This window comes from Rhineura floridana, chromosome 20, assembly GCF_030035675.1.
Source record: "Rhineura floridana isolate rRhiFlo1 chromosome 20, rRhiFlo1.hap2, whole genome shotgun sequence".
Taxonomy (NCBI): Eukaryota; Metazoa; Chordata; class Lepidosauria; order Squamata; family Rhineuridae; genus Rhineura; species Rhineura floridana.
This window is the reverse complement of record NC_084499.1, coordinates 3369535-3385699: the sequence shown is the minus strand read 5'-3', so window position 1 is coordinate 3385699 and position 16165 is coordinate 3369535. Positions and strand designations below refer to the sequence as shown.

The 16165-nt window shown below is 48.5% G+C and overlaps 1 protein-coding gene across 2 annotated transcripts in view; it reads left to right on the top strand.

Annotated features, from left to right (window-relative positions):
- The first annotated feature begins 296 nt into the window (after window positions 1-296).
- Window positions 297-16165, top strand: part of TTLL11 (tubulin tyrosine ligase like 11) — a 93570-nt gene continuing 77701 nt past the window's right edge. For both annotated transcript variants that reach the window (XM_061603639.1, XM_061603638.1), the window contains exon 1: window positions 297-793. In XM_061603639.1, coding sequence (XP_061459623.1) covers window positions 377-793 — 417 coding nt within the window. In that variant the 5' untranslated portion in view covers window positions 297-376. The remainder of the gene's footprint in view (window positions 794-16165) is intronic.

Genomic DNA, 16165 nt, shown 5'->3' with positions numbered 1-16165 from the left:
GACCAAGACGAAGTATCGCCAAAAAGGGCAACGGAGGCACAGAAAGAAAGGCGGGCCGGCAAGGTACGAAGGCGCCTTGAGGGAAACTGAGGCAGAAGCAAAGGGAAGAGAAGCCACGCTGCCTGGGGCAACCGGGGCATCCGTGGTCGTAGCCGGTGCGAGGCAGGCCCTTGGAGGGCGCCAGGAGAGGCGCGCTTCTGGGGCTGGGCGCGCGGTTGCTGCGGCCGCTTTGTCCGGGCAACAACGGCTCATCGGGCGCGGAGCGGCTCCACCGGGGAGCATGCTCAGTTTCCCCGGGGCCGGCAGCTGAGGGGAAGGAAGGAGGGAGCCGCCGCGAGAGCCGCCGCCGCCGCCCTGGCCCGCGACCGGCCGGAGGATGGAGACGCCGCCTGGAGCAGACGTCGCCGCCCGCCTCTTGGAGGCAGCCGGGGGAGAGCAGGAGGCGGCGGCGGAGGAGGAAGCGGCGCGCCGGGCCGGGCATCAGCCGGAGGAGGAAGCGGCGCGCCGGGCCGGGCATCAGCCGGAGCCGGCGGAGGACGCGGCGGCGGCGGCGCCAAGCGGAGGCCCTTGCCCGGCTGCCGCTGCGCCCTCGGCCCGGGCGCGGCGGGGCTGCTCGGCCAAAGCGGCTCCGGCGGCGGCGCGGGCGTCGAGGCGGAAAAAGGGCTCCACCGCCGCGCCGGGGCCTCGCCCGCGCCCCCGCCGCGCCCCGCGCCCCGTCACAGTGGACAGCTCCAAGGCGCGCACCTCGCTGGAGGCGCTCAAGCTCAGCCTGCGGCAGCTGCGCTGGAAAGAGGTGAGCCCCGACGGGAGCTGGGGGGGGGGGCTTCGGAGAACGATCCCCCTCCTCACACACACGCCCTCGGCCCAAAGAGCCCCCCTTCCCTCGCAAGAACGAGCCCCCCCTAGAAGAGCTGCTTCCCGGCGTCAGAGTCGCCGTGCCACGGGGCGGGCCCCTCCAGCGCGCGCCGGCCTCCATCTCCCGGCAACCTTGGCCGTTGGCCAGGCTGGTGGGAGTTGGCGTCCAAGCAGGTTCACCCCCCTCCGCCAGCATCAGACTGGGGGCAACCAAGAGCCGGATCTCGCAGAGAAGGCCCAGCCCAGGAGGCATGGGGAGCTGCCTTAGGTGGGGCTGGGCCATCGAGTTCAGCATGGCTTATGCCACGAGTGGCTAACTTGTGGGCTTTTGGCCTTGCCCGTTGGCCGGCTGATGGGCGTTCATCCAGCAACATCGGGAAGGCCTCCCTTCCTGGTGGCTACAGCAGCCTCCTCCGACCTGGGGCCCTCCCGTCAACACCCCACCCCGTCTACACCTCCCGTCAACACCCCACCCCGGCCGGGGGCTGCTGGGACCTTCTGCATGCCAAGGGCGAGCTCTGCTGCCGGCTCATTTCTACCTGCGCACTGTGTGGCAAGGGTGCTCCTTCCTGGCACTCTGTGGAAATCAAACACCTGCATGCAGAGCATGTGCTCAAGTGCTCAGTGGGGGGGCGGCCCTTCCACTTGGGGAGAGTGAAGCACCCGCCTGTTTTGAGGGGTGGGCAGCAAAGGGCGTAACCGTGTGCGCTGCAGGGTCTGCCCTGTGCCCTCTAAACCAGCCTGATGCTCATATAGCATCGTACAGTGGAAGGTGTTGCCAGTTGTGTTGAGCTGTTGCTCCGATCAGTGTACATGGATGCTTTTTTTGGGAGGGGGGAGTAGGGGAGAGTCACCATCTTGGCCTCTGCCTCAGGCCCAACCCTGCAAATGCTGTGCTCCGTCCCAAAAATGGCATGGTCCATGCTTTGCATCGAAGGCCCCGGCATCCCTTGTTTATGGCTCTTAGGAAGCAGGTGATGGGTAAGAGGTTTTCTCTCTGCCCAAGGCTTTGGTGAGCCAGCTGGGATTGGAGCCAGGGTCTGACCCTGGAGAAGGCAGCTGTGGATGTCTGTGGGGATGGAGTTGCATATCTCAAGGCAGGGCCCATCTTCTGCATGCGGAAGAGGCTGCCTTTGTAAAGGTTCCTTTGAATTCCAGAGCGCCTGTTGTCAGTTGCCATGCAACTTAGCCACAACTCACTGGGCTCCAGCAGGTCTCTCTGTGAGGAGTTTGTGGTCCTTGAGTCAGTGCCTTGAAGACCAACAGAGGCCCTGGGTGTGCGTTTCCTTGCACCTCACACTTCATCTTGCTGCAAATGTTAAGAACAGCCTTCCCTACCCTGGTAGCTTTCAAATGTTTTGGACTACAACTCCCATCAGCCTCAGCTAGCATGGCTGTGCTTCCATCAGCCCCCAGCATCGTGTGGCAGGGCTGGCTGAAGCTGATGGGAATTGTGGTCCAAAACCTCTGGAGGGCACCAGGGTGCAGGAGGCTGTTGAGGCCTGATGGATGAGACTGAGGGCCCATCTAATCTAGGACCCTGTTTCACATGGTGGCCTGCCTGGGAACCCCACAGAGTGTGAAGACAACACAGTCTCCGTCCTGTAGGTTGGTTCCTCAGCAATTCATATTCAGTGGTATACTATCTCTGAGGCTGGAGGTTCTATCTATCCTTCTTGGCAAACATCCTTCAATCTTTCCTTCACGAGTTTGCCAAACGTTTTATGTTCAAGCTCTGACAATCCTGCAGTCAGGCAACCCACATTCTGTAAAAAGGAAGGTGAATTCTGCAGCCTGTATAAATTATGTAAATGGATTGCATTTGCAGAGCTTTTCTTATTTGGCATAACATTTTGCCTCTCCCGCACCCTGTCACTGAAAATCTTCAGACTACTTCAGATGTGCATATTTAGTATTAACAGCCTGGCTGGGAGTCCAGAGTCTGTGAGTTCAAATCCCTGCTCATGTCTCCTGGGTGTCAAGGGCCAGCTAAAAATCACCCCCACAGTGAGTGGCTCAGGGGTTACGTGTCCTGCCACCTGTGCAGCCGTGGGCAAGCTGCATAGTCCCAAGGAGCCCAGTTGCCCTCAGCTGGCAGTTGTGGACAAGGAAGGGGCTGGCTTGTGCAGCTGTGGCAAGCTGAGCAGGCCCTGGCCAGCTGGGGAGGACTAGCCTCAGAGGGAGGCAATGGGAAACCCCCTCTGAATACTGCTTACCATTAAAACCCTATTCATAGGGTCGCCATAAATCGGGATCGACTTGAAGGCAGACCATTTCCATATATGCAGGGGGGGGGACATGGAGAGCAGAACCAGAGAGCTTCCTGGATTCATGGAGACTGCCCATGTGCCTTAGAACCCTCATTTTCCAGAGTTTTAAAACATCGGAGAAGCTGGCACAAGTAAAACAAGCTTGTTCCCTCTGCCCTGCTCTTAGAGTGCTTAGTTAAAACTGTCTTGGGCCACACTTAATGCTAAGCCATGGTTTATGGTTTATTAAACTATGGTTTGTTTGATCATCCAAACCCTGTGCAGTGGCTTGTTGTTTATTGCCAACAAACCACGATCTGAAGCAAGAGCTTTTTGTTGACTTACAAACCTTGGTTTGTATTAACTGTGACTTGGCACTATGTGCAAACCCAGCAGCCTTCCTTTATCATGTTTTTTGGCCACCCCACACAGCTACAAAGGCATGAGTATCTGGAAAACAAACCAAACTTTGTGGAAAGAAGCCATGGTTTGTGTGTTTGATTGTCTGTGGGATGTCTCGTAGTTAACCTGTGGTTTGTTAAGCAAACCAGGCCTAAATGTGAATATTTGAGGGCTTTATATCAGCCATTGCGTGTGCAAATGCAATTTCTTTCTTTTTTTTTAATATTGTGTGTTTATAGAACAGATATTTACATAAGAAAAGGAGAAGGAGAAACAAAATTACATGATGCTTTGTACAATGAAATGGATGCAAATTTAGTTGTTAAGTAAAATCCAAAAGTTCACAGATATTTATACTTTTTCAACTTCATATTCAAAAATAAAAATAAAATGTTTACTGTATTTCATCTCTATGGGATTCATAGTTCAAGTAATAAAGCTACATTTCTTGATAATCTAATATTTTTCATGATTATATCAGATTGAGTAAAACATATGGTTGAGCTGCACCCTAGGGTTTTTGGCACACTTTTTGTGCCTGGCTTTGTATGGTGTTAAAACACAGTTTTGTTATTTTTTATGAGTTTTCAGTTCTTCCTGGTGACCAAAGGAACTTTGCAAGGCTGCAAGTCTTCCTCAAATGCTTCTCGTTCTGCTTCGAAAGGGTGGTTAAACATTTCAAACAGCCTTTCCCAACTGGGTTCCCGACAGATGTTTTTACACTAAAACTCCCATCATCCTTGACTACTGGTCAAGCTGGTTGCTGGGGCTGATGGTGTCCAGCCACATCTGGAGGAGACGCTGTTGGGAAGGGTGATTTAGAAAGTTCAACAGAGGACAGGCAAAGCCTGCTTATCTCGCAAGAAAGGCTAGTGGTGGCTGGTGGCTGCATGTCAGTTGTTCTTGTTATGTGCCTTCACGTCTATCTCGACTTATGGCGACCCTATGAACCAGCGACCTCCAAGAGCATCTGTCATGAACCGCCCTGTTCAGATCTTGTAAGTTCAGGTCTGTGGCTTCCTTTATGGAATCAATCCATCTCTTGTTTGGCCTTCCTCTTTTTCTACTCCCTTCTGTTTTTCCCAGCATTATTGTCTTTTCTAGTGAATCATGTCTTCTCATGATGCGTCCAAGGTATGATAACCTCAGTTTCATCATTTTAGCATCTAGTGACAGTTCTGGTTTAATTTGTTCTAACACCCAATTATTTGCCTTTTTCGCAGTCCATGGTATGCACAAAGCTCTCCTCCAACACCACATTCCAATGAGTTGATTTTTCTCTTACCCGCTTTTTTCACTGTCCAACTTTCACATCCATACATAGAGATCGGGAATACCATTGTCTGAATGATCCTGACTTTAGTGTTCAGTGATACATCTTTCCATTTGAGGATCTTTTCAGCCTTTGTCAACCTGGTGGCTTCTAGATGTTTTGGACTACAACTCCCATCAGCCCCTGCCAGCAGAGGAAGGTTGAGGAAGTCTCAGCTAGGCACTGCAAAGGATGTGAGTGCTGGGGGGGGCAGCTGCAGCAGCCGTGGGTCACGCCCCCTTCCGTTCCTCATAATGTCTAACTGAACACAATGCTTATTGTGATGTTGTCATGCTGTGCAGTGCCCTTGACCTCACTGCTGGCAATGACCTGAGGTGGGGGCGGAGCATTATGATGTCCACTGCCTTAATCTGGACCAAGAAGAGAGTCCAGTCTTACTACAACCCTGCAGGGGTCCAGTAGCCAGACCAGGCACCTTATTTGGGGGTGGGGGCAGAATAATGAAAGATAATTTTTGAAACTTCTCAATTTGACCAGTATTGCAGCTGTTCATTATGTCACTCGTTAGATTTATCAGTTGATTTATACCTCTCCAAGGACCTCAAGGTGGTGTGTGTGGCGCTCCCTTTCCCCATTTTATCCACACAACAATCCTGTGAGGTAGGTTAGGCTTAGAGACTGTGACTGGTCCAACGTCACCCAATGAGCTTCATGGCCGAGTGGGGGGTTCGATCCCTGATTCTCTCAGGCTGTAGTCTGGCATTCTGACCGCTGCAGCCCACGGGCGATGCATTTTAAGAAATTTTCTGTAGAAGAATAGAGCAGCAGAAAAATTGCCACTAGTGTTCAGGCCCGGGGGTTTATGCCAGGCGGACTCTGACCTGTGTGGCTCCCAGCCTCATTGCAGGTGTGCCTGCCTGCCTGCCTGCCTCTTCTTTGTCCTTCTGCTTGACAGCAGTCCTCCAGTCCTCCTTTGGCTGGCCATCTCTGATCTTGCTGAGCCTCGGAGTCCGGCCGCCTTCAGCTGCAATGTGTTGGATGCTGCATTGCATTTCTGGCCTTTGCAAAGTATAAATCGGTGGTTACACCCTTGCTTCCTCTTGCGTTATGAAAACACCGAAAAGGTTATAAGCTAAATTTACTTGTTTGTTCCAGGGATTTGGAACCTGTTGGGCCCTCCCAGCAGCCAGCGTGGCCAGTGGTCAGGGATGATGGGAACTGGGATGATGGGAACTGGGAGTCCGGCAGAGTCTCGAGGGGCCCCACAGGTTCCCTGCCCTGATTTATTTAGGTTTTTTAAATAGTTTAGTTAGTTGAGTCCAGTTATTGTTAGGAAAATGGTTCTTAAAGTACTTTGGGCCTGCCGTCAGCAGCATTTCTGTGTTAGCAGAGGGTCCGAAACAGGCAGGAATGCCTCTTTTCATGTTGTTGTATAAGAGGCACCCCCATCCCTTTCTCTCGCATGGGACAGAACGCCTCCCCCAATGCTGTGTTGTGATCGTAAGAAGAACCGTGCAACGACAAATGGGGATCAGGCCAAAGGGGTGTTGGAAGTGGGGCAAGAGCAACTCCTGTTTGGAGTCTTGTGTTTGCATTCCAGAAGGAAGATGGAGTGAGGATCCTCCAGCTGGCTAGGCTGGCCTACCTTTACCTGTGCTCTTCTCTGCCTAACCTCCTTCCCTTGCAAACTGAAATGCTGCTCAGGGAAGCTGACCTACCCCTCCTTCCTTCATCTTCTTCTTTAACCGTCCAGGAGAAAGGAGACATCTCTGTCTTTGCTCTGTCTCCTGAGCCATGATGGCAGCACCCACGTCTGGGCATTGCTGCTCCAGCTTAGTTAGAACTAGGTATGCCTTTCCTATCTACTATGTATTTCTATAAATAAAGTGTTTTTTCTTATTTTACTAAGTCCTAAGTGTCAGTGATCTCAATGCAGGGTAAACGCCTGCTTCCAAGGTAAATACACGCCCTGGCACACACTCAGCTCAGACCGCTGAGGATCTCTGCATATACAAATTCCCATAACAAGAGGGGCCTGCCCAGTCCAGCATCCTGTCCTCACAGGGGTCAATCAGAAGCCCCAACGCGGAGCCCACGGGCAGGGCCTGAGCGCAACAGCAATGCTTTCCCTCCTTGTGATTCCCAACAGCTGACATTGAGAGGCAAAAGGCCTCTGACTATGGAGGCAGAGCATAGCCATCAGGGCTAGCAGCTGTTGGTAGCCTAACCCCTCATTTGCCTGATCCCCTTTTAATGCCATTAACATTTTATATGAACGTAAGAAAAGACTGTTAGAGCCATACGACAATGGGACCAATTACCTAGAGAGGTAGTGCGCTCTCCGACACTGGAGGCATTCAGGAGGCAGCTGGACAGCCATCTGTTGGGATGCTTTAATTTGTTTTCCTGCATTGAGCAGGGGGTTGGACTTGATGGCCTTATAGGCCCCTTCCAACTACTATTCTATGATCATATGACTACTCAACAGTGACATGCTGGTATGCCCTACTGAGCCCCAGGTAAGCCAGAACAGCTCCCAGCCCCAACTGAGGAGTGCCACCATCTCTCTCTCCACCCCCCAACAATTCAGTATTGCTACATGGGTAAATTCTTGCAAGACTGTTTTCAGTACACCAGTTGCCATTTGATGGGATTGCCATTGTTTTGTTGTTGTTATGTGCCTTCAAGTCAGTTATGACTTTTGGCGACCCTATGAATCAGCAACCTCCAGTAGCATCTGTCGTGAACCACCCTGTTCAGATCTTGAAAGTTCAGCACCGTGGCTTCCTTTATGGAATCAATCCATCTCTTGTTTGGCCTTCCTCTTTTTCTACTCCCTTCTGTTTTTCCCAGCATTATTGTCTTTTCTAGTGAATCGTGTCTTCTCATGATGTGTCCAAAGTATGATAACCTCAGTTTCATCATTTCAGCTTCTAGTGATAGTTCTGGTTTAATTCGTTCTAACACCCAATTATTTGTCTTTTTCGCAGTCCATGGTATGCACAAAGCTCTCCTCCAACACCACATTTCGCATGAGTTGATTTTTCTCTTACCCACTTTTTTCACTTTCCAACTTTCACATCCAAAGGGTTGTATGCAACTAAGTCCTACTCCGAGTAGACCCATTAAAATTAGTCATGCCTATTAACTTCCAACAGGTCTAGCATTGAATACTACCCCAAGGTTGTTTTTCTTTAAAGGACCTAAGGGCGGAGTGCCTCTGTGCTTGTGTAAAGTGTACTCGCCTCCTTTTGGGAAGCAGATTCCTCTTTTCCTTTTAAAGCAAGGCCAAAATACCTCTGAGCATGCCAAGAGTTTCCCCTTTGAAGGATAACATTTTTCTTTGCTCTGTAGAAAGTAGAGAAATAACAAAAGCATTGGCCGTATATTCGGCGGCAGTCCTCGCTTGCGCCATTTGAAGACTTTTTTGTTCCTATGCAGCTGTTTAAATGAGGAGCCAGTCAGTTTGCGACTGTTTCGTGTTGCTTTTCAAGGTGTTTCTGTTGCTGAGGACTGCACTGAAGTTTTGCTAGAGGGCAGTATATTTATAAATAAATGAAAATAAATAAATACATAAATATTCCTCTCCACATGCAGCAGGCTTATGTCATCCTATTCGGGCAATTGGTCAGCAGGAGACATTTGGGAGAGGGGCAGTGACATTTGGACTGGTTGGCAATGCGATATGGGACAGAGTGGGTCTGAACTGGGTGGCTTGGACTGGCCCTGATCCGCCGTTAGGGATGGAGGTGAAGCTAGATTCAGTTCACATTTCAAGCCTAATCCGTGAATTTCACGCTTTCCGAAACATGACAACCGACAAACAGCCATTCTTTAAAATTCACACTTATCCAAATTTTGCAGTGCAGTTTTCCAGCCAAATGTTTACAAAAGTGCATATATTAAATGAAAATGTGCGTAAAAATGAATATATTTGTAACAATAACATACGAAAATGCAATATATGAGGAGAAATTGCTTGCAAAAATGGGTATGTTAGTCAAAGCTGCACACAAAAATGTGCTTTTTAGGACAAATATGCACAAAAATGTATGAGGATTTTTTTTTTAAAAAAATTGTAAATTGTTGCAGAGTTGTGAAGTACTGAATTTAAATTTGGAAAAATGAGAAAACAAAAGAATTGCAATGAACAGATCTTTCCATCCTAGCTGCAGGTCATTTCAAACCTGTTGAGAGCGGATTATCCATTGTCACCCAATGCAGGAGCAGTGGCGTCTTCGTGCTTTTGGAGTTTGGGGGGGCAATCAAGTTTTAAGATCCTCCGTGGCGCAGAGTGGTAAGTGGCGGTAATGCAGCCAAAGCTCTGCTCATGGCCGGAGTTTGATTCCAACGGAAGGAGGAAGTCGAATCTCCGGTAAAAGGGGTCGAGGTCCACTCAGCCTTCCATCCATCCATGGTTGGTAAAATGAGTACCTGGCATATGCTGGGGGGGGTAAAGAAAGGCCGGGGACGGAACTGGCAATCCCACCCCATATATATATGGTCTGCCTAGTAAATGTCGCAAGACATCACCCTAAGAGTCGGAAACGACTCGCACTAAAAGTGCGGGGACACCTTTACCTTTTAATCAAGTTTTGGGGTGCTGTTTCACCAAATGTGCTCCTTCATTCCCCTTCAGTTCCTCAGAGTAGCGTGTTGCCAACAAGATAGTTGAATGTGCTTGCCAAAAAGTGCCCTCAAAGGCATTCTTGCAACTTTACGGTGTGTGTGTGTGCCTGCGCATGTGCGTGTGTTGGTTTGGGGGAAGGGCAGTAGAAACAAGGTCGGCTAAAATTGGATTTTGTGCTAATGAGACTGGTATGTTACGGCCTGACTTGCTGAAGTCACTTGCAAAGGTGCAACCAGAAGCCTAGCTGAGAATTATGTATGTCGGTGTTAATCAGAACGGATAACGCTTCCAAAAAGTCCGCTGAACAAATCCCTTTTGGAACAAGATGACACCTTCGTCCGCCATGTTATTTGCATAATATCAAGGAATTAGCATAATTAGCTCAGAAAGCAGAAAACGCTACCCGTTTAGGTACTGTTCTGTTCCATCTGGAGCAGGCAGCATGATTTAGTGCTGCTAACTTTTCTGGCCTGCAGGGGGAGCCCTTGCTTTTCTTATGGGGAATCTTGAGACGCAAGGTGGATTTAGCCCGGTTGTGGAGCCAGGAATCTCCAAGTGCAATATTACAACATACCACTTGAACCTGAACCAGTTCTAGGTTGGTTAGGGCAGAGCTTGGAAAAGTTACTTTTTTTAAACTACAACTCCCATCAGCCCCAGCTAGCATGGCCACTGGATTGGGCTAATGGGAGTTGTAGTTCAAAAAAGTAACTTTTCCAAGCTCTGGTTAGGGGTGTGTCTGTTCTCATTTGTATGTGCATTAGCCTTCCCCAACCTGGTGCTCTCCAGATGTTTTGGCCTACAACTTCTATCAACCACTAGCCATGCTGGCTGGGGGGTGCTGATGGGAGTTGTAGTCGAAAAGCAGAGCTTGGAAAAGTTACTTTTTTTGAACTACAACTCCCATCAGCCCAGTCCAGTGGCCATGCTGGTTGGGGCTGATGGGAGTTGTAGTTCAAAAAAGTAACTTTTCCAAGCTCTGTTGAAAAGTGGCACCTTCACTGTTGTTCATTCCCCTCCCCCCATACGCACGTGGTAGCCAAGTATATACACTGCTGCTGAAAATAGAGGTTCCACTTCTCATTCATGGCCTTAGCCATGGTCTGGGCCCAGAAACTACAGTTAGTGCAGAATGCTGCAGCACAATTGCTGACAGAAGTGAGTGTATGCTGGTCTTCAAAGATATGCATTGGCTGTGAGTTTGCCTCAGGGCTGAAGTCAAGATGTTGCCATTGGTATATAAAGTACTTAATGGTTTTGGGAGCATTTTACTTAAGGGACCACCTTACCCCCTATGTGCTGACTCAGTCACTTCAACCTGCAGAATTTGCACTTCTACAAGTGCTGCTCAATGGCCATCCTGCGTTTGTAAGGAATCATGCCTTGAGCACCTGCATTTTGGAACCTGTTGACATTCTGTTCTGTTGTTGGATTCTTTTAGATGCCTGCTGAAAACGTTTCTGTTCCAGCGGGCCTATCCAGATGCATGATTTGGTCACATCTGTTCTTCAATAGGTTTTAGATGTTTTATATAGTTTTTTAGTTTATTTTCAATTGTATTTTTTAAAAAAATTATAGGTGCGTTTGCCATCCTGGGCGGAGTATAAATTTGTTAAATAAATTGTGGGGCAAGGGATGAGGGAAAGGCAACAATGGCTGAAGGTAACTGTGCAGTTGCAGGGACTTGTGGTGAGTTTCATCTGGGAGGGGGTGGGGGTTTGCTCAAAAGGCTTCAAGAAGGAGGTGGGCTTTTGGGAGGGATCCGAGAAAGGAGACGGAGGTGGCTTCTGAGGACAGAGCTCCAGGCAAGAGCGAATGAGGAGGTGGGAGGGCCTGTCTCTTCAGCAGCAACTCTGGGCATGCGTAGGAGGAAGAAAAGTTTGCAGTGAGGGATGGGATCCATTGGCCAGTGCTGGTGTGAAAGCATTCAGTGGACCTAACAGGCCGGTACCGATTTGAGTTCATTTTTTGTTTGCTAGCCTCCACTTTTTCCCTTGCAAAAAAAAATATTGATATTAATATTGATCATTTTAAAGGAAACAGCAATATTTTGAAAGGAAATCTTGATAAATGATAGGAAATATCAACAAAATTATCATTCTTAGCAATATTTTAGAGGCAGATTTTTTTTTAAACAAGGCTTTTTTGAAAGTAGCTGCAAAAATTCCCTATGTAAAAATCTGATCTGCAATGATGGAGAATAAGCAAATTAATGGGAGGTTTGGTGCCAAATCTGAATTGGGCAGAATTCTAGCACATCCCTAACTGAGGTCAGAAGAGCTCACTTTGGGGTAAGTGAACACAGGATGGGGCTGTGCAAGACTTTTTGGGGCAGCTCGGGGGGGAGTTGGAGGACTGAGGAACAGCTTTCTGGCACCAGCGTGGGGCTTAGTTTCTGTGTGGCTGTTGCCATGGTAACAGCAGCAGTGTTTCACCAACACTGCCACACAGCCCTGCAAGCAGTCGTGTCCTGTTTTCACGTGTCCTGTTTTCAGCCATTGGTTTCCTGATGCCTGTTCATTCCCTACTCCTCAAGATAATCATACTACTTTTTTTCACCGGGGGGGGGGGAGATCTGTTTTATGTGTGGTGTTCCAAAGTTTAATTTTCCCTGTCCCTGAACGTCCGCATCATATTAGTTACCTTAGTTATGGGCTTACAGGCACAATGGATAAAACGGGGCACTGCAACCAGGTGTTGCAAAATACTAGCCAAAAGCAAGTTCTGGTGGTGGCTCGAGGTTCCATGTCCGCGGGGCAGTGGAATTCTCTCCGGGTTTTAGCCCAAACTTTTGAGGAGCGATGCAAAGTACACCTTGGACAGCTTCTTGAAAGTTCAGCTTCCACTGCCCAGCTGACACGGAGCCACCAGTCACGACTGGCCAGTTCAAATCTGCGATGTGTGGTTATGTAACCATAGAGTGAGTTATTTTTACTTCTTTTATGCCAGCCTTTCCGAACCAGGTGCCCTCCAGATGTTTTGGACTACAACTGCAAATGGTTGTGGCGATGGGAATTGTAGCTCACAACATCTGGAGAAGAAGAAGGTTGGCCCTGGTTGCTTCACGTGGTCCTTGTTTCTGTTGAAGGCGTGAAGGCTCCCTCGGTATGTTCTAATGCATTCAGTCTTCAGCTTGTGGGTCGGGACCCAGTGCTGAGCTAAGGTGGGTCACAGCAGCAATGCAACCACCATACAGTACAAATATATATATATAGTGTAAAATTAAAAATTGTGCCCCCATGTTTGGGCTAAAGTTGGATCCTTGTTCTGAAAAGGTTGAGTGCTGTTGTTCTGATGAACCCACATAGGTGGAGGAAAGGGCCACGATATAATCTCCCCCTCCCTCTCCCCCATGCACATTCATTTAGCCCTGATAATGCCTAGAAAGGGCTCTAGGGTTGGCGTTTTTCATTTCTGCCCTGTGTTTGCACCTTCCTGAGTCACCTGAGAAGACTGTGCATTGTTTGCACCCTGCTGGCTAAGTAGTGAGAGCCACACGAATGGAAGGCGTTATCAGACTGTGACCCCAGCGCGAGGCAAACTAGTTTTGCTTGATGTGTGTAAACAGTCAACACCCGTGCTTGTTTTGTGTTGTGAACAGTGAACAATGTTAAAGTGGTTTAACAGTGTACTCAGCCAGAAATAACGTGACTGCTGCTGTCCTCTGGGTAAAACAGATCTGGTTCTTTCGACTGTCGTTTCCTCTCTCCTGGAAAGAGACAAGAAATGGATGTAAAACTCTTGAGCCTTTTTAATGGTGTTTGTCAACCCTGGCGTGGCATGGCCAGGTGACAAAGTGCCCTGGGGGCTCCTGCATCTTTAGAAGAAGGAGGAATTTCACCTGCAAAAGGGTGCAGAGCAATGGCAAATGTGAGCCCTTCCACCAGTTTAGGCTTGGCTGTGTGCCACTGCCTAGTTACAAGTCAGAACAGAAGTAGCTAAAAGCAGGGCCTTATTGTCAGTTGCCCCCAAAACTCTGGAACCTTTCATCCAAGGAATTAAGAATATGTATATGTAGAATCTTGGGATAGTCACTGGCCTGAACCTTGCAAAAATGGTTTGTAAATATCTAAAATGCATAAGAATCCTGCCTCTGGGCTTGTGCAGATTACATTTCCTAAATCGGGCTCCTGTCCTCGGTCAGGGCAGAAGGTGTGGCTTCCTGGTAGCCTCACCCCTCCTGTTAGAAATTTAACCTCTAATTTTTTTTCTTTGGCTTGCCAACAAGCGTATACATCCTAAAAAAGCGTGTCGTTTCTTAATGAAACCAAGCAGGGTTTCCCTCCCTCGCTCTCCAAATCTCTTGTTTTGCCATTTGCCGAGGTACATTTTTTGCCTTTAGAAGTTTTTTGAGTAAAAGCATTCTGTAAGAAGCAAATGGAAAAGAATAACAAACGAAAGAACTGGATTTCTGCCCTGTTGCCGATCGAATGCCATTTGCATCCCCCTGTCCCTTTTTGTAGCGCTCCTTCTCGCTCTGCTGTTGGAAGAGCCGCTGCATGGAGGACATCTTCCTTGCGCTTGTTTCAGAATTAATTACCTTGTAGCTGGGATAATCTGATTTGTTATGCTGTAGCAGGGAAGAGCGCTTCATGCTAATACCGCCGGCTTCTCTGTCTTGCTTTGCTGGCGCTCTTGGAGGGTAAAAAACAGCAGACCTTCATTCCCCCCCCTCCCCCAGTGTTCTCTACTCAAGGCGCAAACTCTCCATTTCAAATCTTTTAAGGATTTTGCCTTGGTGGCTGGACCAAGATCTAATCTGGTGTTGTGTCTCTCACAGCAGCCAACTGGATGCCTCTGGCGCTCACAGGCAAGGAGTGAAAGGTATGGACGTTTTGTGTCCATTTGGTACAGTTAGGCAATGGCAGCTGGTGGCTTCGTGCAGCAGTGGAATCCGCTATGGATTTTAGTCTGAATGGCTCCTTGAAAGCTTGGACTAAAACCCGGAGCGGATTCCACTGCCCCACTGACATGGAGCTGCCAGTGCAGTTAGGTAATTTTAGACTCTGGACGTAATGGGTGATTGATTGGCTTTATTTATATGCCACCTTTCCACAGTGACCTGTGCCTGAAGTGGCTTGCAACAAACACTCAAAATAAAAGCACTGGGGTAGGGGAGAGAAGTCAGTGTACAAAACATAGCAATAAATTATGGAATGATCTTCCTGACGAGGTGCGCCTGGCGCCAACACTGTTATCTTTTCGGCGCCTGGTCAATACTTTCCTCTTCTCCCAGGCATTTTAGCACGTGTTTTTAGATTGTTTTAAATTTTTAGATTGTGTTTTAATTTTTTTAAAAAAAGATGTGTTTTAAATTTGTATATTTGTTTTAATGTTTTTTTTAGTTACTGTAAACTGCCCAGAGAGCTTCGGCTATGGGGTGGTATATAAATATAATAAATAAATAAATACATACATACATTCAAATAAGACAAAAATAAACAATTTAGCAAACAAAATAAATTCAGTATTACAAAAGAAATAATCTTAACTTAAATACATAATGGTATTTCCAGGCTCTGTATGTATGTATGGGTGTATAGTCTGTGCAATATTGCACTTTCTTCCAAGTGTAATAAGCCAGCTATGCTGTGTTTGCAAGGAAGGGGGCTCTTGCCCATTTTGCTAAGTGGGGCCCTGAACCTCTGCCCCAAAGTCCTTTCCAGCACCTGGAAGTTTCATTTGGCTTACATGGATACTAACACTTGATAGACTTCCTCCTCCTCCTCCTCCATGAGCTTGTCTAAAACAGTAGCCACTGCCGTAACCTGAAGCAGCGAGTTCCATCAGTTACGTCACATAAAAGATGGAGCAGATTCGTTTGCTGTTGCTCCAGAGAGCAGGACTAGAACCAACAGATGGACATGATAGGGACCTGCTTGCGGGCTTCCCCCAGGCACCTGGTTGGCCGCTGTGAGAACAGGATGCTGGACTAGATGGGCCACTGGCCTGATCCAGCAGGCTCTTCTTATGTTCTTACGTTCTTATAGGGAAGCAGATTTCAGCTAGACATTAGGAGAAAGGTTCCTGATGAGAGGAGCTGTTTTAACGGTGGGGCAACTTTCCTCAGTAGGTCCGTGTGCCGTCCTTCACTGGAGATATTCAGGCAAAGGCTGAGTGGCCACCTGTGAGGGATGCTTGTAGTTGCAGTTGCAGGATTCTGCATTGTAGATCCTGCACTGACCAGGGGGTGGACTAGATGACCTCTAAGGTTCCTTCTGACTCTCATTATTCTATGAGACTGGGGGAGGTCTAGATTGGGGCTACCATGCTGTGAGGGGGGGGGGAAATCAAATCATTTCCTCCTGTACTATTGCAAGAGCAAAGGACTAACCCTCCCCCCTCCCTGGCACTATCGTCTTGAACTTGATTAGGCAATCCTGCTTGACTGTTTTTTCTTGTGAAAGACGTACCACGGGCCTTAATCATAGTTTGTTTTAAATGGCCTGTTTAAACTTAATGTGGAGTTTGGCCTTTAGATGGCTCTGGAAGAGCAACAGCCAAATTATTGGAAGAGGAGAATAGGGTGTGACAGTGGTTATAAGTCATCATGGGTGCATGAAACCTCCTGTGCAGGGGCAGTCTACCTTTAGAGTACCGGTGGCTTGGGATCACAAATGGGGAAAGCGCCCTTATGTCCTGCTTGTGGGCTCCCCATTGGGGCATCTAGTTGACCACCAAGTGAAATGGGATTCTGGACTCGCCCCGTCCCCCTTTGGTCTGATCTAGCTGAGCAGCGCTCTTTGTAAAATGTCT